At 35.6% G+C, this 27,555-nt stretch overlaps 2 protein-coding genes across 2 annotated transcripts in view; one reads left to right on the top strand and one right to left on the bottom strand.

The window, feature by feature from the left end:
* Nucleotides 1–9,283, bottom strand: part of LOC110445955 (nucleolar protein 10-like) — a 30,101-nt gene extending 20,818 nt beyond the window's left edge. Inside the window, exons 1-6 of the mRNA XM_021490857.1 lie at nucleotides 9,132–9,283; nucleotides 8,786–8,831; nucleotides 7,974–8,072; nucleotides 5,249–5,364; nucleotides 4,022–4,158; nucleotides 2,852–2,917 (exon numbers count right to left, since the gene is read on the bottom strand). Of these exons, the coding sequence (XP_021346532.1) occupies nucleotides 2,852–2,917; nucleotides 4,022–4,158; nucleotides 5,249–5,364; nucleotides 7,974–8,072; nucleotides 8,786–8,831; nucleotides 9,132–9,197 (530 nt within the window). The 5' untranslated portion in view covers nucleotides 9,198–9,283. The remainder of the gene's footprint in view (nucleotides 1–2,851; nucleotides 2,918–4,021; nucleotides 4,159–5,248; nucleotides 5,365–7,973; nucleotides 8,073–8,785; nucleotides 8,832–9,131) is intronic.
* Nucleotides 9,284–14,040: 4,757 nt separating this feature from the next.
* Nucleotides 14,041–27,555, top strand: part of LOC110445948 (receptor-type tyrosine-protein phosphatase alpha-like) — a 44,010-nt gene continuing 30,495 nt past the window's right edge. The window contains exons 1-6 of the mRNA XM_021490844.1: nucleotides 14,041–14,163; nucleotides 18,954–19,049; nucleotides 21,374–21,469; nucleotides 23,339–23,434; nucleotides 25,321–25,416; nucleotides 26,659–26,754. Coding sequence (XP_021346519.1) covers nucleotides 14,088–14,163; nucleotides 18,954–19,049; nucleotides 21,374–21,469; nucleotides 23,339–23,434; nucleotides 25,321–25,416; nucleotides 26,659–26,754 — 556 coding nt within the window. The 5' untranslated portion in view covers nucleotides 14,041–14,087. The remainder of the gene's footprint in view (nucleotides 14,164–18,953; nucleotides 19,050–21,373; nucleotides 21,470–23,338; nucleotides 23,435–25,320; nucleotides 25,417–26,658; nucleotides 26,755–27,555) is intronic.

Raw genomic sequence — 27,555 nt, 5'->3', positions numbered from 1 at the left:
TATGCCACGGGGATAGTAGGCCTCATTATTTCTATAACTGTTGACCCCTGTAGGCTGAGGATGCTACCACTACTATTTGGTTAAACCAGGTAGTTGACCTAAACCCTCGCCCTTTATTTGACTTTGACTTTGATTTGTTCACCAGGAACATTGTAACTTTTGATCCCTAGGGGGTTAGCATGCTACCACTACGTACAGTTTCGTACAAAACTGTCCGGTAAAAACCCCCCAAGAGGGCCTTAGCGGTCACCTGAGATATATTATAGATACTGGTAGCTTAATTTCATTGTTAAGATGTGATGTGGAAATCACCATGTAAACCTAATGAACTACAATACTTGTCATGTCACCAAAGGTTTAGAACTTTAAAAACTATTAAAATAAATAATTTTACTTTTGAGAAATATAATATCTATTATCTATTGTTATTAAGCCATTTTTCCTCTATGGCCAACCCCTGGGATAGGTCAGGATCTTTCTTTCTGATACTATTCGATTTCAATTTCATTATAACTATTCCAACCAAGCTGGTATTTTTTAACTTCTGATTTTCCCCAATTGGGCCCAAAACCTCCAGCCCCAGGGGATGGGGCAGGATCTTATTTTCTCACACCATCTAATTGCCATCTTGCAACTTAATCATTCCAACCAAGTTTTAATAATTTCCTGCTAAAAATGGACAAATTATATAAAATTGTAATACCCTCTTCCACCAAAGATGATTCTGACCAAGTTTGAATAAATTCCCACTGAAAATGGGCAAAATATATCCAAAAATGTTATTTCCCTATATGATCAACTTTACCCCCTACCCAAGGGCAAACGGACACCCCGGGGTTACTGACATTTACAATTTAAATAAAGCCCCTGATGATATTTCCATCCATGCAGAAAAACTGACTGTAATACCTTTGAGTCTGGAGAAGAAGATTTTTGAAATATTGGTTAATTTTCCCTTTGAGGCCCTGCCCTGTCCCCTTGGGTTGGGGCAAGGATCTCAATATTACAAATTGATACCTAATCTTCCTACAAGGATGAGTATCACTAACTAAAACAAATTTCCTATGGAAAATTAACAAAATATACCCAAAAGTGTTATTTCCCTATATAACCTATAGTAAACTTTACCCCCTACCCAAGGGAGAACGGATGGCCAGGGGGTACTGAAATTTACAATTTAAATACAGCCCCTGATGATCTTTCTATCCATGCAGAGAAATTGACTGTAGTACCTCTATCTAGTCTGGAGAAGAAGATTTTTGAAATTTTGGTTAACTTCCCTTTTGGGCCCCGCCCTGGCCCATGGGGGTTGGGGAAGGTATCCCAATTTTACAATTTTGTAGCCTCATCTACCAAGGATGATTCTGACTAAGATTGAAAATATTCCATCCACTGGTTCTTGAGAAGTCGAAAATGTAAAAAGTTTACACACAATGCACGACGACGGACGGAACGCGATCAGAATAGGTCACTTGAATAAATCTCAGGTGACCTAAACAGCCATTTGTCCTCGTTTTACCAATCCTGTCAGCCCTCTAGCTAGGTTATCTTATTTATTTGTAAAAGTTTTTATCCATATGTGTATAAACGTGTTATTATACGACTTGGTTAAAATTTTCTCAGTTATTTTGGCAGAGCAAATCAGCAGAAGAAAAATACGCTGATTTGACCTCTTCTACCCCACCCACGCCTTAGCCCCGGTCGGACCAACTCTCTACCCCACCCACGTCTTAGCCCCGGTAGGACCAACTCTCTACCCCACCCACGTCTTAGCCCCGGTAGGACCAACTCTCTTCTTTATGTCACTTTTTATCCCTATTTAGACTAAGAACTACAACAATTTCAATGTTGTACTTTGGGAGGAGATGCAAATCTAAAGCAAATAAGCCTATGTGATAAGCTGTGGCCCAGCTCCTTAGCTTTCAGGAGATTCAGTCCCTATATTTGTTTATCTTCTGATCACAATGACCTTATAAGGATGCTGGCACCCAAATTTGGTATTTCATACTGAGTGAGCAAACAATATGCAATTTATATATTACTACACCAGGCACAAAACAAACATTAACATGGCTGCAAACTAGGAATAATTTCCATATGGGCCTAACACCAATTGGGAACTAATAAGGAACAGAATCTTTGTTATAAACAAAAGACAGACGGATGATGGTCAGACAAACAGACAAAGTACATGGCACCATAGAATATACTCACATGGCCCTTTGGACCAGGTTAGCTAATACCATGAATATCTAATATCCACAAACTGTGCAGGTTAGCTAATGCCATAAATATCCACAATTTGTGCGGGTAAACTAATATCATAAATTTCCAAATATTTTGCAGTAAGCTTATACCATAAATATCCACAAATAGTGCAGGTTAGCTAATACCACAAATATCCATATATTGTGCAGGTTAGGAAATACCATAAATATCCAAAAATTGTGCAGGCAAGCTTATACCAAACACAACCACAGATTGTGCAGGTTTGCTTATACCATAAATATTGACAATTTGTGCAGTAAGCTGATACCATAAATGTCCACAATTTTTGCAGGCAAGCTGATACCATAAATATCCACAAATTGTGCAGGTTAGCTAATACCATAAATATCCACAATTATGCAGGTTAGCTAATACCATAAAAATCCAAAATTGTGCAGGTTTGCTAATACCATAAACATCCACATATTATGCAGGTTAGTAGCTGTAATACCATAAGTATCCAAAATTGTGCAGGCTAGCTAATACCATAAATATACATATATTGTGTAAATGTGCAATTTTCTTTGGTGACAAAATTGTGAAGAAAAAAAAATTGATGATAATAAAAGATAAAAAAACTTACTCTGCCTCAACAACAAGAGGATTAAGGAACCGGCCTTGCTCCAGATTGAGTCTGTAGACTTCTGAACTGTACAGAGAAAACAGGACATTTATTTTAAGACAGCTTTACTATAATTGTTTTAACAATTGAATCATCAATGTTTCCATCATCATTCCACCATTGCTCAACAAGAGTACCGCGGGGCGGAACAAAATACGCCCTTCAAATGTCATATAGTGTTATATACTTTCTTACATTGAAATAAGATCTGCATCAATCTAAGAGTGGTTAGCTGACATGCTATAAAAAATGTAGGAGAAAATCTTCGGACAAAAAATCAAATACTGAAATGAACAAAGGGCAATAACTTTTGAAAAAATAGTCGAATCAAAATTCTTTTAAGGGAGACACAACTTCATATCATGATCATGATGTATACCAAGTTTCAAAGAAATCGATAGAAAAATGTAGGAGGAGATTGCCGGACAAAAATCAAATACTGAAATGAACAAAGGGCAATAACTTTTGAAAAAATAGTCGAATCAAAATTCTTTTAAGGGAGACACAACTTCATATTGTGATTATGATGTATATCAAGTTTCAAAGAGATCGGATGAAAAGTGTAGGAGGAGATTGCCGGACAAACAAAAGTTTTCGCCGGACGGACGGACAACCCCATACCATAATACTCCTGTCAAATTTGACGGGCATATAAAAAGTCACTGAAACAAGTGCCTCATCAAATTTGACTGTAAAGTTTACAAGTGGCCCTGACTTAAATATAATGATGTGTTGTAAAACCTATTTACACTAGACATGCTGTACAGACATGTACATGTTCATTCACTATAGAGAAATGAACAGGTCTCTTTCTGTGCCATGCTCACTGCATGGGGACATACTGTTTGTTTCTTTTCCTTTGTCTTTGTTGTTTTTGATAATTTTTGGACTGTATTTTCTCAAAATAGAATGTCTGCTTGTGCAGGCCAGGTGACGTCAAGAACTGGATAAATGTTGATAAAATTGTATTTCATAAAAAACAACTAAGAACAGTGTGATAATCTATAAATAGAACATTAACATGTACAAGTAAACTCCCGAAACACACATGTATCTACTTTCAAATGATAAAATAAGATACATATCAAAGTTGGGTCTGACCAAATGAGTATTCCAACCAATATTGCCTACCTGACTCCTCCTATGTACATATCACAGCTAGCATGATGGTAGGCAAGGTCACGACCATACTTGGGTATACGGAGTTTGTAGTAGCGTCCATTCGAGGAATGGAACTCTATGTACCTGTCGCACTGAAGGAACACAACCTAGGGAAACAATCAAACAAACAGTCTTTTCTACTACATACTGCTCAGTGTAACTGCTGGTCAAACAGTTATATTGTCAAACCTGACACTGTACAGCACTTAGATAAAACTTCCAACATGACTGTTATACAACAGGTAACATTGAGTGACATCAAAATTCAACTTGTGATGAAATCACCCCACTGCTTTCTGATCGATGTTTGCATTGTCACCTGACAGGAATTTTAATAGAAATCTAAACCCACAAATCTGGTTGTCCTACCACTGGGTGAGACAGTTTCAAATGTTTCCTGACCGGGGTGTAAATTTTGTACCCAGATACTAGCCCAGGTCTTCTAGCACAACATGGATCAAGTTTACAACATGATTTATACCATATCCATAACGGCTATCACTTATCCTTTAGAAAATAAATCCTAAATTATCAGAAATATCCGGGATTTCAGTAGACCTTCGAGAGTATGTCTTTAGTTCCCCAAAATGAGCTTTGACTCTTGGGTTTTGTAGGACAGATTTTACATGCGAAAATTTTAAATGTTACCAAAAATAAACCCCCAAAACTATATTATTGAAAGATACAAACTTGACTTCTCCTGATAATCAGTCTGATACATATAGAGTTGTTCCTGTACTGGTAGTAAAAAGCATCATAACAAATATGGCAGACAGCAAAATTTTAATAACTTGAATGGGGCGCTTAATAACATAGCAAAACAGAGGTTGTGTCAGTGGCTTTAATAGCCACACATCTGTCGGACACATTCCAAAAGAGAATCAGAAATTGTTCTGGTTTTTTTTTAAATGCTGTAAAACAATCGTGTCAAATTGTGAGACTGTACGGAAATCAAATATAAAATGTATATAGTAAAATATTCTGTTAACTTGAAAATGCCAGGATGGAGGGTGATAGGAATGGAGGTGCTGAAAAAAAGGGAAGGTGCTAATTACTGCAAATAAAACAGTTTTTAATTTTTTCTCGTTTGACGGTGAACATAAATCTGTGGAAATGATTTCCATTTTATCATCAAGAGATTCTTTTGTTATTTTTCCAGCATGAGTGAAAATAGTAAAACAGACCATTAACACTTACTTTTGAATAATCGTTATCCAGTAATAGAAACTTGACGACATCAGAATCCAGTCCTCGTTCAAACTTGAGTGACATTTGAGCAACATCATAACATCTAAAACGTGGTTTATATGTTCCTACAATACATAAAAACAAACATTTGTTTGGTATTGAATATATTTAATAAATCACCACATGGGTAAAAATAAAAATAACTGTATTGATCTTTCATTTTCAAATTAAGGATCCCTATACCACTGCGAAAACACTGTAACTAAGTATTGGAAACTGTTTTATCTGACATGACTATAGCTTTGATAAATCATTTTTGAAAAGAAAACCATACCTTCGGGGACTTTAATAAGAAATAATAAAGATGGAATAGACAAGATACAATCAACAACAGTGTTTTAAGCGTAAAATTCAACGAGGCTAGACCGTGATTTGTACCCTGAACTTAAGACTGGGGTTCCATTACTCTTACAGATTGAGCTACTGTGTCAATGGCTTAACTGTGTTACATTTAATCCAAACGAAAGTTAAGGGAAGTTACTGTATATAGGAATAAAAAAGTGCCACTGGACAGGGATCATTAAGGGGAGGTTACTGTATATAGGAATAAACACAGTGCAGTGGGACAGGGATCCTTAAGGGGAGGTTACTGTATATAGGAATAAACTACAGTACAGTGGGACAGGGTTCCTTAAAGGGAGGTTACTGTATATAGGAATAAACACAGTGTAGTGGGACAGGGATCCTTAAGGGGATGTTACTGTATATAGGAATAAACACAGTGCAGTGTGAGAGGAATCCTTAAGGGGAAGTTACTGTATATAGGAATAAACACAGTGCAGTGGGACAGGTATCATTAAGGGGAGGTTACTGAATATAGGAATAAACACAGTGCAGTGGGAGAGAAATCCTTAAGGGGAGGTTACTGTATATAGGAAAAACACAGTGCAGTGGGACAGGGATCATTAAGGGGAGGTTACTGTATATAAGAATAAACACAGTGTAGTGGGACAGGGATCATTAAGGGGAGGTTACTGTATATAGGAATAAACACAGTGTAGTGGGACAGGGATCCTTAAGGGGAGGTAACTGTTTATAGGAATTAACACAGTGTAGTGGGACAGGGATCATTAAGGGGAGGTTACTGTATATAGGAATACACACAGTGTAGTGGGAGAGAAATCCTTAAGGGGAGGTTACTGTATATAGGAATACACACAGTGTAGTGGGAGAGAAATCCTTAAGGGGAGGTTACTGTATATAGGAATACACACAGTGTAGTGGGACAGGGATCATTAAGGGGAGGTTACTGTATATAGGAATAAACACAGTGCAGTGGGAGAGAAATCCTTAAGGGGAATTCGCAGAAACTGCCGTATAGCTGATAACTTCTAGTCCTATGCCACCTGGCTAATATCTCTCTATGTGTGTCTGCTGGAAATGTAATATGTTCTGTTTGTAGTGGGACTGTGCTTCCAACAACAACACTTCTAGTGTCACCTCAATTGAATTACTGCAACATCCACCCCAGACCAACTGATACTCCACCTTGGTTGTTGGAGTTGCGTTGGCAGGAGAAAAACATTTTCTGAATATCCATGAGTGCGACGACTTCAGGAATCGAACCCTGACCACCTGCGTGGAAGGCCTGAGTGTTTACCACTCGACCAATCTGCCCATGTAAATGGATAGAATGATGACAGAAAAAAAAGAGGATACGCCCAAATATCTACCAACAAAATATGTTCATAATCAGAGCTTGGGCATATTCCCACTCAGAGATCTTTCATGACATGCAAAGGAAATAACATATATGTGTGAGCATAAGAGGTATACATGTAACTATACATACATACATGGAAATACCTGCAGATTTCTTTATATGTATGTCTTTAAACTTTTTGCCAATAAAATAATAAAAATGTGTCATGCCTTAAAAAATCTTTTAAAGTATATTTTAAGTTCTAATAAGTATATTTAAAGTCTTTCTACTTCCAGGTGTTTTCTGGTATAAATACTGGATACCTATAGATATAACCATTCTATTGGTTGGTTGGGACATTAAAGGACCCCACTTGTTAATCGTAGAATGATCAAATGCATGGTTATAGAAACTACTATAGAGCCCGGCTTGCTGTATTGTAAAAATTGCAAACTATGAAAATATGTTTTTAAAGAACGTATTGTAAACCACTGGAACTCACTACCCGATACTGTCATCACCTCACCAACAATTAAAACATTTGAATCCCATCTGGATAAGTATTGGGGAAAACCTGATTGTTTCTATAACCATGAGATAGACATTAATGAACTTATTCATTGCTGAGACGTCAACATAGTGTCTGACGATATCCAGATCTGGATATATAGGCATATTGCCTGCGTCCAGTATTATTATTATTATTATTATTATATATAATTAGTGATTTGTGTTTAAAAAAAAAATATGTAAGGATCATCTATGATTATTTTGCATCTGCTTTTGACGAAAACCCCCAAAACAAAAATGGGTCTGCGGTGGCCAAGTGGTTATGTGTCTGACATTCTGCTACCACTAGCCCTCCACCACTGGGTCGCAAGGTCAAGACACACATGGAGCAGTCGCCAGGTAATGGCCGTTGGTTGGTGATTTTTCTCTAGGAACTCCGCTTTTCCTCCACCAGCAAAACCTGGCACGTCCTTAAATGACCATTGCTGTTAATAGGATGTAACACACAAACAAACTAATTACCTGTGGTACATATGTATCGTCCATCTGGGGTGACTTGTACGCCATGACTCACAGTGGGCATCTCAAAATCCTGGAGTAGCTCTATCCTCCGTCGAATGTCTGTTCACATAAAATAGTGGTTATCAAATTAAAGTACATCTTGTTTACTGATTCAAACCAAGGCTACATATTTATACACCTTCACAATTCAGTGATTATATATTATTGGTTTGACACTCACGTGCATGGACTCATGCTTTTCCTGTGTGGGACTCACAAACTTTTTGAGGACTCAATATATCTCAGACTTTTAGTAATTGGACTCATCAACACAAATTTTTTACAAAAGATATGCAGGACTTGCTTGATAAATTTCTATAAAAATCAATGAGTCACCTAAAGCAGTATCTTGAGTATCTATTATTTTAAAGATGACACTATTGTTAGTCCTGTTTAGTTGTGTATGGCTCATACAGTCTCATTCGAAGTTCGACAGCACAATTAATCGTGAAATACGGAAAATTGAAGCGTTTTCAATTATAAAAAAATGTTCACTGATCTTTATAACTTAATATTTATATTTATATTAGGGCGAAACAAACTTGGGGCGAAACAACCCAGATTCTATTGAACCTCCCGTTGGAAGTTCCATATGATTAAGGCGGCAAATTCTACACACATGCCTTGTGAAATACAAGTTTACTATATTTTAGGTACAGAAAATCATCAGTTTGATACTTCTCATTGATGCAAATGGCAATCGAGAATACGTATCAGTCAAACATTTTTTTTGTTGGTTTATGCATGTTTGCCATTTTATCAATAAAACTTACCAACATCTTGTTTGAGTAATGCTCTTCTTTTTCTGTCTGAAAGCCACTGTAAAATAAATCAAGATTGACAAACATTATTTATGTGTTCTGTACGTGACCCATATCAATATAGCATAGGTATATTTCAGACATTAGTAACCCCTATGACCTGACCAAATCATGCAGCGATGTGAACAGATGAATAAGAGAGTAATCTAATGCTTTTACAGTACAAAATAAAAATTAAACAGTCGGCCTACAATATCTTACAGCAATGATGGAAACGTCTTGTGAGAGAGTGCTAACCATATGACTTTTTCAGAACACCACTGAACACCAGATGATCAATTCAACAAACATGGTTTACCTCTGGAAGCGATTTGCCAGCGCTTAAGTTGTAGATGTTAACGTTATTAGGATTTGAAACCTGCATCTTCGGTTGATTAGTGTTTTATGTCATAATGTGGACAAAAATCACAGACCACTCTCTACACGTGGGTTTGTTTTTCATGAAGAGCTCCCTACGAAGGGAGTTAACTATGGGTGCATTTTTTAAGGTAACACACAACTATATTTTATTTATGTTTATTTTTTTTTGTACAACACACCATATACGTGTCTATTATTAAATGTTATAAGGCCAGTTCTTAGTACATTTAACACTTTAATATTTATACTCATATATCAAATAAGTCAGGTTCAATCAGTAATAAATGTTGCCTCAAAGTTAATGACGTTATTTTTTAGCTTGAGCATCGGTCACCTATAGCTCTTCTTTCAGTACTAAAATTAATTAGAATCTTAATATATTCTGTTATCAACACGATCGAGTCCATACCAATAAACTCTGTGAAACATTTCTCACCCCAGAAACAGCAAATCATAGCTAGCATTATTAAAAATGATGTTCGGTTACCCGGCGTGTTTATACACATGTAGCTGCCATGTAATACAATTTTAATGCAAATAAGAAGTTGCATGCACATCAAAAAAAAATTCTGTAGGCCTAGTTATAAATTATACTTATTCTATATTATTATAACATTCAATATTTGTACAGTTTAAAAGAAATTAACTGTGATTTTTTTTCTCCATTATGAAAGAAAATAATATTTATTACAGCTACTGTAGCTGCCAAGTATATCGGTATATATTGCGCATTCGGAGTCTACCGTGGGTGCCGCTTTAATATTTGTTTCAATAAAAATTCAATTTGTTCTTTGTTTTGTTTTATAAAATCTGAATCCGAATGCTGTCATTGCTGTATATCGCTCCAACAGCTCCAACTGCAAACAGTTTTTTTTATCATCTAATGTATACAATATACACGTCACATAGGACATATACATGTTTGATGCTCAAATGACTGAAAAGGGTTGTAAATGACTGAAATATAGATGTCGTACTGATGGGAGGACTTGATATCGGGTTTATCAATGGTTGCAGTCAGTATAACCTATCGCTTGTTATGATTTTCCTAACCGTAATATACATGTAGGTAAGCCTACCAGAGCAACGGAATCCTCACGTACAACCATGACGGAACTTATGAGGTATTGGTACCATTTATTTCTTTAAGCACGGACTTAAAAATCTAATATCACAGCATGTGTCACAGATAACAAAATAAAAACACAACAAATATATACCACAGCATGTATCCGCACAACATGTGTCACAGATAACAAAATACAAACACAAGAAACATATACCACAACATGTATCACAACATGTGTCACAGATAACTAATAAAAAACCACAGCAAACATATAACACAGCATGTATCACAACATGTGTCGCAGATAACAAAATAAAAAACGCAACAAATATATACCGCAGCATATATCACAACATTTGTCACAGATAACAAAATAAAAACACTGAGCGCTAAACTTCATGTAAAAATAAATCTCATGTAGCGTATGAATATTCTCATAAGAAACCCGAGTCGAATATACATACACAGTGTGCATCTCTGCCAATAGAACACAAAGATAGCAGAAAACATGCTTATATAGCATTATTCAAAACAACATCGATACTAAATAAGATAAATAGCGTCATAAGTAGCGGTATGAAATGCAACGAAATCACACTTCATTGGTATTAAATAATAAATAAAATAATGCGTAAAAAACATTTTTTTTTTTTTAAAAACCAGGAAGCTTTATATGCACATGAATGAAATGAAAATGGGGAGCAGGTGTAACCCCATAGATACTTTACGAACTTTAAATAACAGTTACATTTTTGGCCATCACAGATGTCCAACGGCGTCCGGAGGACTTGATAGTTTCAGTCTGTTTTATTTCGTAAACGGTTAAATCGGAAGGATTTCTTACCATATAAGGTGGTCTGACCTCTGGTCTCGCGTCTAAAATTATAATCGTATTTTTTTTATGTTCACCAGGTCACAAATATATTGTTGACAAATATCATTTTTGTATTAATTGATTGACATGGAGGAAAGAACAATAGTTACGGCCTAAAACAATAGGTAAAGGAGTGCTAAACTCATTTTCAATGACCTTCAATGCCCTCTCGCTTAATTGTCGTTAATATTCTAGTGTTTTACTCATTTACTCAAAGTAGTGATATTTCATTTCTTAGTGAAGCTACATGTAATTCTCTTGATAACGCAGAGTTATTTTGATGCTATTATGCAGACATTAGAAATAATTAGATCAAAATTTTAAATCATAATAAATGTCAACGCCAAATAATTTTACCGAATTATCACAATGGCCTCATGGTACCTTGTTTTGAATGAAAGAATTGCTTGACTAGATTTGCCTGAACATAGTGCCTGGGACTTGTCTGGGTAAGCTTGCGTACCATTCCTACCAAACCAGTCAATATGAGTTTCACTCTCCTTCTCAAGAGCATTGCCTAACTAGAGGACAGGATTGTCGAATATGTGAGGAAAGGATGCTATCGTTAGCATGTTGACAGGTATTGTAAATATATCAAGAAACAAAGGTCCAACTATGGATCCCTGAGATACCTACTGTTGAAATATCTGCAAAAGTCAATAGATGGACTACCAAGCCAATATCCAGCAGTTTTCCACCATTAGTCCATGAAGGAGGCAGTCAAATGCCTTAGACAGATCCATTAGGATAGCCCTACAGTATTTGTTATTGTCCAAGGCCTGACGCCAGTCTTCCAGGAGTCGCAGCAGAGAAGTCTGCATGACATCAAAAGCCCTTCCCGAAAAGAAGTGAAAACTATATCGGAAAGAGAATAAAGTTGGTAATCTTAGATCCTTTTAAACAATTTTGATAGAGTAGGTAGGACTCGGGCTGGTCTTTATTCCTTATTCAGAGGATCATTCTTCTTTAAAATTGGGATAACCTGGGCCCGCTGTACTCTATCAGAAACAAGGTTACCGTGAGCGGTATATAATACGCCCATCACACATTGAATGAGCAGTTGTTTGTATGATTGAAATATATGAAGTATTTGTCCATAAAGGGGCATAACTCCACAAATTATGGTCGGATAATGGCAGTTATCAAACTTGTCCGAGCTTTCATGGTAATTAACCTTGTTGTGAAGTTTGAAGTTAATCCGTTAATAATTACTTGAGATATCGAGCGGACATCGTTCCCATACCCGCCCGCCCGCCCTCCCGCTCACGTGATAACATAATACGTCCCCGTCTTCGACGGGCGTATAAAAATATTTTGTGGAATTCAAATTTTAGCAAAGTTTGTGAGTGGAAAAGATAAAAAGTCATAGCCCAGTTTAAGAATTTTGGTATACATCACAATCCACACTAGTGCATGTTTTTACTATCAAGTCGTTTTATAACTTTTTCAAGTGTAGAAGGTTAAATATGTGAGAAACTGAAAGTGCGATCTGTTTCCTGGTTTTGTTTGATGGACTATACACTTGAATTGATAGATACGTTTTGACCCTGAAAGTCTGACTCATTACCACTGGCTACATTTAAGAAGTGTGAATACAAATTTTACGTACTTTGTTTTGGACGGTAATGACGGTAATGGTCACATAAAACTGCTTGACAGTAGGCCAAACGTCCCGAGACTTAGGGCTAACACTACAGCAGTCAAAAAGAATGAATGCACAGATTTTCATTTTATCATAACTACATGATAACGTTGCTTGTGATAAATGTCCTAATTAACAGGAGTAGGGTAATGTTTGAACTTGTCAAAAGACGTACGTTTATTTGTAAACTGCTTTACGGAAGTTGGTGTTAAAAATAAAGCTTTGGTAATTTGGGAATTTACACGGTAAAGGTCAAGCTACCTATACATACACTTATTTATGTGATAATTATATCGGAAAGTGTGATAACATGTCGACAAAATGTCAAAATTATGTCACTACCTTCGTAAAAAGTTTCATCACCTTCATAAATTGTTTCATCACCTTTCATCTCCTTCATAAACTATTTCAACACCTTTATATCTTATGTCAACATCTTCATATATTATGTCAACAACTGCATATATAATGTTACATCTTTATATGTTATGTCAACATCTTCATATATTATGTTGACATCTTCATATATAATGTTACATCTTTATAAAGATAGTCGACACAGTTCTACGTAACTCGTAGTTATATTACCATATGTTCCGGTCCACATAAACTCATCTAAAGAACGACGGAAATGTGTTTTTCTATTCAATCGGCAAATATCGGATGACTCCGCTACGCTCAATTATAAGTGTTCGAGGAACGGGCCATCCCCGGAGTTCCGGAACTAGATTTGTTGTACAACCTAAATTTGTATAATATACTTATAACGTGTAAATAAAATACATAGTTACTCTCGAATGTCTACAGCAAACTCTTATAATGTTGTTGATTGACTTTATTCGATTTTATAATAACATCAATCGTTTTGGCGTTAAACATAATATAACAAAGTGTTATATATATGTTATAAACAGTCGTATGTATTCAATGAGATCAAACTCTAATTCTTTATTAGCGTTGATCTTTTCAACTTTTCAGTATACATATACATTCTGTAAGAGTTCAATTCAGTGGCAGACACTGCAATTATACAGCAGAGAATGGTCAGAATTCATTTTTGAAAGTAGCAAGTATTTTGAACTAATGTAGAGGCAAAGCATTGCATATGAACGAAAATTAATTCCTTTTAATTGGCCACACATATCATTGACTTGTGTATGTATGACACAGAGTTTCACAATGTCTAATTTCCGTCGAAGATTCTAGTTAATTTCCTTGTACATTACTACACAGCGTGTTCGTTCTGTTCGTCCTGTCGGAGCTCTACTCGAACGTCCAAGTTTTGGACGAAACTGTACAGCTTTTCTGAATGGCTGGACCTACGTTTATTGTCGTTGCGGTACTCTGTGCCTTCTTCGGCATGTTACGAGTGGTGGAGTTGTCAGGTAAGTTCAGTATTCGTCCACACATCAGCGCGATACTTTGCGAGCAGAGGACTCATGCTTGTATAAGAAAAGACAGAATGCATTCCTTCTTTGTATGCATCAATACTTTGTGTATGTTTGTATTAACGAAAAGATGACATACCGACTAATAAACATTGTATTCTTTATTGATTACTGATGAATCTTCTTTTACAAGAAAAGTATGCTTACAATTCTTCTGAATACAAGGAATATAAACTTATTAAAAATAAAGAATTGGACATATTCAAAAGGGGCAAATCGGCATGGTTTGGTATCAATAGTCATCAGTACCTCATCCTTGCCTAGAGAGAAAAACAGGGGTTGAAGGTCAAATATAAATGCCTCAATTCCCGGCTCTTTGGAAATCGCCGGTGTAATTCTCATTCCCATGGTCATCGTAGGTACATGTAAAATGGGTTAATTTCTCCGGATTAGCATGCAGTGAAATGAGTTTAGAATTGTAATGGGTTTAGAGTCCTTTTAACAGCTAAGGTCATTTAAGGACGTGCGTTCAAGTGCGTGACGTTTGTGCGCATTTCTTCACGAGGCGGTATATTGGCGTGTTTACCGCTACTTCTTGTGATAGCGCGGATCTGATGCCGACTTTAAAGTGCTGCCTTACTGAAATACCATGCCGAAGACACCCAGCACAGCATTACACCCGGTCACATTATACTGACAACGGGTGAATCAGTTGTCGCCATTACCCTAGATAACGAACGTTTAATAACTTTGGTATATCCCGTCTTGGGGACAGATTCCATGGCCTTTCTAACTTGGGCGAACGATCAAAAGTGAGGTATTGCTAAGGAAGACGATAGGAAACGTAAATTTTGTTAGACCGTAGAGTGGAAATATTAAATCCAAAATGTTGCAATGAAAAAAACCAGATTTATTTTGGTCAATTTTGTGTCCACCAAATAAAGGTCACTAAAGAAAAATCTCCAATTCTGCTGGGGGGTTCCCACATATAGTTGCCCCTAAACATGCAGTGGGTTACAGCAGACTTTTCGATTCCCGACCTGCAGAGATGGCATTAAATCATACCTTTGCCCCATATGGCTTCATAAGAGGTACTAAAAAACTAAATGTATCCACTTTTTTCGGAGTTTATGCTTACAGGGGGTCGAGCATCCGAGGCGCATAGCGCCGGAGGAGGGGGAGTTCCCCCTTCTATAGCTTGATTTGTTTTTAGAATTCTACTAGGCCCTAGAGGCAATCTCTCGTATTCTGGGAAATCCTTTTAGTCTGATTATTTACAAGTAAAAAGCTACTTTTTATGAACATATTATTGAGAAGATTTTTTAAAATTTTATTCTTTCCTTTTTATGATTGATACAGACGGTCCAGATTAATCATTAAAAAAGAAATTGATAAATACATATATATGATTAAAACAAATCTTGAAAATTTTAGTGTATGCTTGAGCATACAAGCATACATGTATGCTATGCCACTGCCTTCCAATACCTATTACGGTTCTACTATGAATAATTATATTGCAACAAATGCAGTAGTTCACAACAAATTGGATAAGAATTAAGAAAATTAAACTTTTATAATTTACTCATATAATAAAGCAACAAATCAATTGATGAAATAGACATGTGGGCATTTTAAGTGATCTTCACAAATTTAAAAATATTTTTGAAAACATAATCAGGAACGAAAGTACAAATATATAAGCACGAATTAAAACTTTAGAATTCACACAGGACTAGTCAGGAAAGTAGTTCTCTTTTCATAATACTTTTGCATCCTTATCCGTTAGATTGTTAATGTACACTGTATATATCGCAATACTAACGCTGCACTGTTAGTCATACCTATACACCAGCAGACACACACGACACGAGCTACAACACATGCCTCATATCACAAGCTGAGCCACCAGGTTTGACGACAGCCCCAATTAGCATGTATCAACCAGTGGTAAACGTGTAAATCATCAGTTGATGTTCACCGTTCAAACGGGAACCATTCTATCGACAGATAATCAGCAATATTGACATTGCCAGTGAACCACCTTCAACTCTCATAGTGTCCTTGATGAACTCTTACGGAGCCAGTTAACAATGTTGACTACACTATTCTCATGGAGTGACCACTACACTTGCGTATGCTCATCGAATGTCAAGTGGAACCCTCCGGATAAGCATGGAGTGAATCATACTTTAGGCTTCACAGGTGGCTACGGACGGAATACCTTCATCCCTCTTTCTCCAGCCGTCATCGAGAAGGATTCTCGAAAATCCTGGAGTTACACTTACTTACGCTCTCTGCATTCTTGGAATATGCCAATGGCAAAATTAAAAGCAAGATAGTTTTTTGATTGGTCTTAGGTAAAAATCATCCTTTGAAAATTTCAGAGGAGCGACCCCCGACTTCAAAGCAGACAAATCTTACCGTTACGATGTCGCGGGATTCGTTTGACGTAAATTTAAAGATCAAACTTATCTAACTTGTACCTTCGCTTCCGTCATAAGATATTCCAGGTAAGTAGAACGCGTAAGTGAGCAAAACCCTTTCATTATCGAGGATGTATCTCGACACACAAGCATCTAAATATTGGAGGAGGGGCCATTGCTTTACAGTGTACATAAAATGTTCCCGCGATTTATCTTTGTAATGTACTAACTACACTAAAAGAATGTTTGCGGCACGGTACCTTTAAGAAAGAAGTATTGTAGAACATATATCTTAACATGGTCAAATGTTTGCTCTATATAAGTGTTCATCAAAACATATTGTTCGAAGCTCTATTTTATCACAACATTTGTAACATTTCAGCCCTCAGTAGAGGGAACGTCACATACGTAAACCTCACCCATGTCTATCACAAAGTGAGTGTTTGGAACCGTGTACGGTTCTACAGACAGTATTCAATGACAACACACTGACCAAATGACACAATGCAATGCCTCATTTTGACGCGGCATTTAGAATTGTTCGACATTCATCAAGGTAGGGGACTGGACTCGCCCTGTAACATTTTTGTTACATTCATGAAATTGATAAATTGAGTTGATATCAAAGTTTTACTTTCTACACAAACAATGTGCGTTATAAACGTGTCGCAAAGTTTCAAAACCGGCTGGTTCTGTTGTCAAGCATATCTCCAAACTGATGAGTCTTATTAAGATAAAGTCGAGTTGATGATTGGCTGTTTTAAGCAAAGCAAACGTTTTTGTCTACATATTTCCAAGTTATTAAAAGATCTGACAAATGACAACGAAATGTTCCCATTGACATTTACGCGATAATGGTGATCTGTTATACAAATGTTCGTCGTAACAACTTAACATACGAGTAATGCTAATGTCACATTTGAATGAATGGGAAACGTTTTGAATTAGAAAGGGTTGTAAGTTTATCTGCATATGTTTTATGTATTGGAATATTTCTGTTACATGGATATACATACATACATAGTTCAATTCAATTTAGTTTTATCTAAGTGTATTCTGTGTACATAACTTTCGAAAAAGAATGAAACTTGAGTTTCTTGTACTGACATTAAACAAACAAACGGTGATATTATTTCGTCATTCACAAATGATATTTTTTATGACAATCCTTAGAAATAGGACGTAACTGGTGTTATTATATTCTGATTGTTCTCGTCTTGCATCTTATGAGGGTTTTTCATGAGTGTGTGACTAAAAGTGCCTTCGGAGCAACTATAAAATAATGATTTGTTATGATTTGTATAACAGCTTAGAATACGATTTAATTACTGACCCTGCATTAATTGCCGCCATTGACATTTGATCGTAAGATCACTCTACTGTCAAAAGGTTCCATTATCATGTGAAAATGTCAGTGTTCTGCAAGTATTTTTACGACGAGAGAAATTGGTGCAAAACAACCCGAAAAAATTATGCTTTCACTGCGAAAATGAAGAAGTATTCGTCTTTATTGCTGTAATTTGCGTTTTGCTTGGAAAAACAAGGAAATCGCCATGACTTATGACTTAGGCATATTTACTTGTTGATATAAATTTGTGACAAGAAAGAAAAAGGACAAAATGCCATTTTTATCAACGCCAATCTTGGAGTACCATTACCGCCTTTCCCTGTTCAACGTATCGGCGTAATTTAAGAATTCGCAGAAACGGAAAGTCTTTTAATTTTCTTAAAGAATACTGGATAGACATACATGTACCCAATGTAGGTTGTGTCTATATCACATGATATTACACATCAATATGCTGTTGGCAAAGTAACATTGGCACTTTCAAAACTTTCACTCTTGGCTATTGTTTTATTGCATATTTCAGGACACTCTCAGGAATTACCGGATTAGGTAAAATCTTCACTGATATTTTATATTAGCCAATGTTGACAATTCTTATATTTATTTTTTAATAGTTTATTTTAATGTACTTTCTCTATGCTCAAACAGTTTACATAAAAGAAAAGACAATTTATATACACTGTACCCGAATGCTTTCCAAAGTTACAAATAGAAAATCTATCAGAATGTAGTTTGTATACTGTTCATGGTGTAGACATCCTTATCTTCGCTATTAATTAATAGAATTATATGTACGTGATCTGTCTATTTCGTGAAAAAAATGCATAAATTGCGAGTAAGGGATTAACCGATTGGAACATTATTCCAATTATATGTGACAATCGTATAGTGTTTACTTATTACCTCAGACACAATAGCAGAAATTTACCAACTATCTGGAAGGTCCCCATATCTATATCAATACATGTTGTATATAATAGAAAGTGTAACGTTGATCATTATTTTGTTTACAGAATGTCCAGATGGATTCTTTGGAAAAGAATGCAAAACACAATGCTCAAAAAACTGTGAAAGTAGGGTGTGTGGGCAGGTCTCCGGTAACTGTACAGGTTTGTATAGTAGGTTGTTCATAAACTGTTGTTGGTATATGAGTTCACGAGTTGTTGTAAAACTGTTTTAGAATAAATAAAAGGAAAAATCAAATAATTTTCGTAAGTTGCATTGGAATTGATATAATTTGAAGGTACATGAAAGCTTTCAACATGGAGATTAAAAATAACTTTCATAAAAACGGCAAATTTCTTGAGTCCGTTTACATACGGTTCACGTTCATTGTGAACAGATAGTATAACGCGTGTTAAACAAAGCTAAATAGGCATATCTCTGTAATGATTGTGTCTCGATCACATGATGCCATAAGTTTACCTATTTTCTGTAAAATTACAATGACAAAACTGGGTTTATTGTGTGTATACCCAAGACACCGATGCGCCAAAACATTTCATCAAACTGAAATGCCTACGTCGATAACAATACATAAATCCGTTGGAATAAAATTAGCATACACTCCGCTTCGTGCTTGTCTATACCTTCGCTATTAATTGATACGAATACATGGTCAGCCTGTTCTGTGGCTAAACATTACAGTTGTGAGAAATTGATAGAGCTTGTAGCACATGTTCCTATTCCTTATATCGTGTGTTTTGGTACCATTAGGTCGATGTTGCAGCTGGTGGACCACATGGCCCTCATTGGACTAATTTAATTTTTTCTCTATATACTTTTCCTAGTTACTTTGATGAGATATCAGCGCTAGGTCCTAACTTATTTTTCTGATACATGATTACATATTTATTTGATTTAATAATAATATAAAACGCAACATTTATATAGCGCCATATATAATTTCCAAATTACTGCAAGGCGCTTTACTACACATGAATAACAATATTCCTACAGTAACAGTTATAAATATCGTAGATAAAAATGGCATACAACTCAGCATTACACAATAGGTAACAAGACGTTTATATATAGGGTGGTGAGTATATGACGTTTGCGCAAAAGAGTACATTTCTGTTTGTTGGGAGTATTACAGTTGTGTGACCGCACAACGCACCAAAAATACCGTGCATACATCGTTCACACACCGTCCGCACATCGTCTACACATGGTGCGCACAACTGTGCGATCTAACAATCGTTCGCCCCGTTGTGCGCTTCTCTCCGCACAACTGTGCGATTTGGTTCAATTTGTTAATCAATATTACGGAATGAATAAAATACGGAAGGCTCGTATGCAATAATGTACACTGTATATATTACGGTAATTCTCTCATCTCTATAACTGAGATTATGTACAATTTTACAATGCGTGTAACACGGTATACAGTGATCGTTAGACTGTCAAGAATGGGTTTGGCTCCTCGGTAACAGAACAGGTAAATAACAATTTGATGAGTGACCGGAGTGATACCTGGTCTTTGTCCGACACATAGAGCTGATATCTGATACCGTATGACTGTTATGAAAATACAACTGGACGTTTAATATTTGTTATTTGCTTTCGATTTGGTCTATAGCTCCCCTTCACCTGGTTTTTACACCTTGGCGAGTTACGTAAGTGCCCCGGGTGGGGGAAAACTACGGTCAAGGTACAAAGTGGCTATGCTTGCCTGTGTTGCCGAGACTGTTGTTATTTTACCTGTGTCGGTTAAGCTCGTTTAAAAAACACCGAAATTAACATTTATAAATTTAAGAAAGTATAGACAAAAGATAAGCTCATACTTAAAATCAAGTTTATATGTTTAAACACGAAACCGTATATATTGTAATGCCATTCCTCAATTTACACCAACCACGATTGTTATCGCACAACGTTCGTCGATCGTCCGCACAAATGTGCGCAAGCAATGATAGTCCAATTTTTTTATCGTTCGCACTTCGTGCACACATCGTTCACACACCGTGCACACATTGTGCGCACATTGCACATAGTGTAACGTTGTGCGATCCCACAACTGTAATACAAAAAATGCCCTGTAAGCTTTAGGGTATCATAGAACTATAATGTCACATTAAACGAAACACTCTTGTCTGGTTGACTGAAATCGGGTTTTCTTGTGTTTCATTATATAAACGGGAATTGGAATTTATACTCCATATACAGTATGTTACTTTAAATTACGTACTGACAGTAAGATGCTGATGTTGATCTACGATCAAAGAAGTAGTGTATCTTCCATATATTATTAATCTTCTACGTCAAAACGTTCAAACAATAAAGAACAATTAAGGTAATATTGTAAAATTGAGAGGAAGCAAAACCAGATAAGCCTGTATTGAACAACCACAGATTTGGTCGGTCGCAACATTGTGACATAAATACATAATGTGTGTTATTGAAGTGTAACAGTATTTCATATTATATACAGATTGTAAAAGAGGATTTCATGGATATCGATGCGAGCAGAGATGTTCATCTTACTGTGGAGATAACGGGTGTGATCAGACGGAGGGTGACTGTATAGGTTTGTTTAGTGAAATAGTCGCTGAATTCACTGATGTAACTTTTATGCTTAATCTGTTAAAGGTGTTTACCTCACAAGCAATCACATATGTTACTAAACGGTATGTCTTGGTCGCTTGATGTAGGTGACGTGAAGTGAATGTACTATTGGCAAAATTACAATAATGTCTGCAAAGACTACATTTTTTTATTTCAATAACAAACTTGGTTTATTTTTCAATAATGCTCAAGAAATAACAGTATATACAATAACTTTATGTGCTTATCTATGTGTACACTAGACAATGTTGTTACAAAATCATCATGTTACCTTCTAACTAGTTCTATAATATTTAAAATTCATACATTGTATAGTTGGTAATAATTGCGGTGATCCAATTGCGCTATTTTCGCGGTCCCCAAAGATAACGCGAATTTAATTCCAGCGAATATAATTATAATACCATGATTTATAATCTCCGTGAATATATATTTGCAGACCCAAAAGAAAATAAATCTGTTTAATGACCCATAATGAAAAGAAAATAAGTCAGCATTGCATTATTCTTTATTTTAACAAAACCCTTTAAAACAAATCCCATCCCCAAAATGCAAAATTATTTTCGTGAGCGCGATATTTGTACGTGGCAATATTGCACGAAATCCTCGGGAACTAGTTTCTGAAAAATCACGATATCGGCAACGCGACATTAAATAACTATACAATAATTAAGGAGTTTTACGCACCACTTCTTTTATTTCAAAAATAGTTTAGACTAATTTAGATTTCAATCTCTTGGCCTCTAATCACCGCGATGTATCATAGAAAGACAGCACAGCTGTATAATGCAGTGCTATTATTTTGGCATACTGTATCTTTGATAAAATTTTAAAGGTGTCATATGTTCAATCCATATATTTTCATTTATACTTTAGAACAATTGTTTGATTTTAGTTAATTGTTCTTGGATAATTTATTTATTTGCTTCGTTTTGTGTTTGCGTCGTCCTTCAAACTACACTGGCGGAACAGCCCTATCTAAATAAAATTGGCGCCAATAATTAACTTAGGTCATTTGAGCGTTTTACCCAGGGGCATTGTCCATGCTATCCGAAGCGAAGCGACAAGACTCTGATTGAACAAGGTTAATCTATGACGTCATAAGTAAACCACGTTTTATTTCACGAGAGTTTTTGCTTTCATACTCAAATAAAATACATTTCTGCTGGTAATGTTCATATAGTGGGTTGCAGCGCAGATGTAAAAATGTTTCAAATAGTTTTTGATGCATTGTCTTTATGTTCAAACATTTTATATTAATCTGTGCGATAAATTTCCATAAGTACATTGCTAATGCTTACCTAGATAATAGATATTCCAATTCCCTGTCTTATTATTTTCCATTTGTTGATAACTATAAATGGTTTTATAACTTTGTATTCTTGTTCTCTAGTATCTGTGATGGAAATATATTCGAATAAAACACCTTTTAGTGCATTTATGCTGGTCTTTTTCTGCGTTAGATACTGCCACTAGGTCGTGTTCAACGATCACCCTTGGACGTCCTATTATTAGCGGATAATATGTTTAACGAAATACCCATGCCCAGTGTATTGTAGATGGGACTTTTTGTGCTAAATTAAGTCTGTATGCCCTATTTATAGATGTAAGGAAATTAAGACACTTGTGTGCCCTCAATAAAGGAGATCGTACCCAGTCTTTATAAACGTTTGTTTCCTCAGAAAAATGTAAGCATTTGGATGTTTAATGAGCAAAATATGGCAAAACAGTTTGATATTTTAGGTTTATAATTTACATCTATTTAGATATTGAGACATTAATACATTATGCGAGTCTTGAAAAGGGTAACATTATTCTTTATTCTCTGCAGAATGTCCAGAAGGATATTACGATAAAAAATGCAATCTTCCATGCCCATCTTCCTGTGGAGGAAGTGTGTGTGAGCGGACAGACGGTGCTTGTGCAGGTTTGTATAGTGCACACTTGACATAGTGCCTGAGTATAACATTTCAGTGGTGTAAAACATAAGCTTAATGTATTTAAGGTGTATACCTCACAACATATCCTATATTGGGTTGAAAACCCCTATTGCATACTGCTAGCATTCTGTGAGTTTACATATGTTGAAACTTCTGACACGAAAGGAACTTAACGCAACAACTTTCTTAGAGTCTGGTTCCGTTTTCTGTAAATGTGACCAGACAATGTAATGTGCAAATGAGTTCCTGGTTCCACGTAACCCGACATTTTACCAGAGGAAAAACCGACGGAAATATGCCTGGTTAAAAGAAACCAGAAACTTACTGTATTGCAAGAGCACATACTTTTAACTGTTTTATCATACCGATATGTACTGTAAAGTGAAAAATCAGTGCATTAGATACATTAGTTAAGTCCCCGTCTTCATTTTCTAATTTTGATTTTCCGACATGAACTTTCTTTTCTTGATAGTAACGTAATTACTTTCCACACCTACGTGTTTACATGTCGCAGTTGATTTGATATACAAGAGCTTTCTCCTTTAATAAATGTTTTCGTGAAAAATATATGCCGCTGACGGGCAAACTTACAACACAGTGTTTCTAACGATGCAGGTTGATGACGACTTTTGAAAAGTGTTATGATCGCAATTAAAATCTTGTTGGGAAATACAGTATCTCTTTGTGTGATATGAAGGTCCAGTTTGTGTGTTCAATAGTGTGCCTTGTTGTTTATTTGTCAAAAACAGCGAAGGTTAGCGGCACGGTACTTTTTAAAAAAGTGAAAACATAACACCCGTCTCCAAGTACTTAATTTGGCTAACAGTAAAGACGTACTTATATGACCTTCACATTTACAGTTCTGACAGGTTCCAAAAACGCACCTTTATTTACGGAAACTGATGTTTTGATATATCAACAACAACAGAATAGTAGAACAACGTTCAAACTTGGATTATTCTTTACTGCTGGTGAAGTCTTTGAAACCCCATCTCGTTCAAAATGAGCTGTAGATATTTCACATTGTAATTGTTTTACCGTGTATTACTCTGAATATCATTGTTGTTCCTTTATCCTGGCAAACATTTTGGTAGTTTTCAAATCTTTGGATATAATGATTTGGTCTCAATATAATTCCGTACGGTAATATTATAAAAAAACATCAATATATTGTGAGAATATGGCCGCAAGTGTGGAAAACGATGTCCAACTAACTGTGGAAATAACACCTGTAAGCAGGAGAGAGGGGTTTGTTTTCGTATGTACCTCATATACATAAGATGATAAGTCATTCATGTGTTAGAGATCCTATGAAGGGAAACGCTTCCAAATGTCAATTTGAAAATGCCATATTTCTTGAAACAAAGTTTGTTTTTGGGCTGCAAAGATGGGTGTAGGTATTGTATATGCATACTAAAGTTATGGTAATTATTACTGAAATGAAAAGATATTTTCAGGACATTTTAGGTACATGTAGCTTCCTTTTATTTAAACTTTTCAAATACGTTAGCTATTTGCCATAATTTCATATGAACCCGTTTTAGATTGACAACACATATTCATAAGAAAGAGAAGAAATAGGTTCTCTCTTGACTTTTAACTTCTCTTTAAGGATCCCCGTGATATTGAAATTGATCTTTTCTTTAACGTATATAATTGTGGTTTTAGCAATACCATCGTCTAAGCAATTCAATTTTGCTTGAGTTCTACTTTGCGTTTCAATAAATGGCTGGTTTATCTGTGGTTGCATTATATTGACGTTGGTATTGGTCAAAATTTCCATCCAGAATCAGGGTGTGGCCTACTGTTAGCTATTATAAATATAATTTGTGAGATTTGTGTATCGCCAATATTTGTCAATATGTTTTTACAGACTGCAAAACAAAGTTTTACGGCTCGAAGTGTAACAGTCGATGTCCAACTACCTGTGTGAATAACACGTGTGAGAAAACCAGTGGAGATTGTTTTGGTATGTACCTCACAAAGATAATAAGTCGCATCATAACGATTTCTCTCTTCTCTGTAAAGTCTTGGAGATGGTGTTTTGTCCAGATGATGACTTCTAAACAACGAAATATCCATACGAATGAGCTTTAAATGGAACATATTATGATAATGTTAACGAGCGTAACAATCTGTTGTAACATTTTAAATCATTGTTTAGCAAACAGATTAAGTATGCAAATTTGTTTGCTGGTTAATTTGCAATTAAATGAATAATTTGTTTTGTGGTGACCGGAATTGATGCTAGTATGATAAGAATTGCCATTCCGTGTATAAGTGTTTCTAAGTTTTTAAAGAGTGTGCAGACCGCTTTTACGACTGTAAGTGTAAAAGTCTATGTCAATCTAACTGTGGAAATAACACCTAACGATTGCTTTATTCTCTGTAAACCCCGTAAATCCGTGGTATTTCGCCACATTTATGTGTTAGAGATCCTACGTAGATAAACGCTTCCAAATGTGATTCTCAAAATGCCATATTACTTAATACAAAGTGTATATTTTGATAGATATTTTGGAGATTTTTGAAGTACCTGTAGTTTTCTTTTTATTTAAACACTCCAAATACGGTGGTTATTTGCCCTAGTTTCAAATGAACCCAATATACCTTTTTAAATTGACAACACGTATTCATAAGAGAGACGAGATCGGTTTTCTCTTGTTTTTGAACTTTTCTTTAAGGATCCCCGTATCATTGCCAAAAACTATACCTACACATTAGAACCTGTTTTTTTTAGACATTAGTATTGTTTTGATAAAACATGTTTTAGAAGAAAAACTTACCCCGCGGGACTTTAATGAGTAAATAATGAAGATGAAATGAACAAAATATAATCAAAAGAAGTTTTCTAGGAGCAAAAAAAGAAAAAATCATTTGGGCTAGACCGAGATTCGAACTCTCGATGGCGATTGTTATGTAGTAGTTCTAGGATCCTTAAAAGGAACATATTTGAATGACGAAAACGGGCGGAACATTTGTTTAACGTAAATTATTTTGGTTTAGCAATCCAATCGTCTAAGCAATTCAATTTTGTTTGAGTTCTACTTTGCTTTTCAATAAATGACTGGTTTATCTGTGGTTGCATTATATTGACGTTGGTATTGGTCAAAATTTCCATCCAGGATCAGGGTGTGGCCTACTGTTAGCTATTATTATTATAATTTGTGAGATTTGTGTATCGCCAGTATTTGCCAATATGTTTTTACAGACTGCAAAACAAAGTTTTACGGCTCGAAGTGTAACAGTCGATGTCCAACTACCTGTGTGAATAACACGTGTGAGAAAACCAGTGGAGATTGTTTTGGTATGTACCTCACAAAGATAATAAGTCGCATCATAACGATTTCTCTCTTCTCTGTAAAGTCTTAGAGATGGTGTTTTGTCCAGATGATGACTTCTAAACAACGAAATATCCATACGAATGAGCTTTAAATGGAACATATTATGATAATGTTAACGAGCGTAACAATCTGTTGTAACATTTTAAATCATTGTTTAGCAAACAGATTAAGTATACAAATTTGTTTGCTGGTTAATTTGCTATTAAATGAATAATTTGTTTTGTGGTGACCTGAATTGATGCTAGTATGATAAGAATTGCCATTCCGTGTATAAGTGTTTCTATGTTTTTAAAGAGTGTGCAGACCGCTTTTAAGACTGTAAGTGTAAAAGTCGATGTCAATCTAACTGTGGAAATAACACCTAACGATTGCTTTATCCTCTGTAAACCCTGTAAATCCGTGGTATATCGCCACAGTTATGTGTTAGAGATCCTACGTAGATAAACGCTTCCAAATGTGATTTTCAAAATGCCATATTACTTAATACAAAGTGTATATTTTGATAGATATTTTGGAGATTTTTGAGGTACCTGCAGTTTTCTTTTTATTTAAATACTCCAAATACGGTGGTTATTTGCCCTAGTTTCAAATGAACCCAATATACCTTTTTAAATTGACAACACGTATTCATAAGAGAGACGAGATCGGTTTTCTCTTGTTTTTGAACTTTTCTTTAAGGATCCCCGTATCATTGCCAAAAACTATACCTACACATTAGAACCTGTTTTTTTTAGACATTAGTATTGTTTTGATAAAACATGTTT

The sequence above is a fragment of the Mizuhopecten yessoensis genome, unplaced genomic scaffold, assembly GCF_002113885.1.
Source record: "Mizuhopecten yessoensis strain PY_sf001 unplaced genomic scaffold, ASM211388v2 scaffold2429, whole genome shotgun sequence".
Lineage (NCBI taxonomy): Eukaryota > Metazoa > Mollusca > Bivalvia > Pectinida > Pectinidae > Mizuhopecten > Mizuhopecten yessoensis.
The sequence above is the reverse complement of the archived record's forward strand: the minus strand, read 5'-3'. Positions and strand labels throughout refer to the sequence as shown.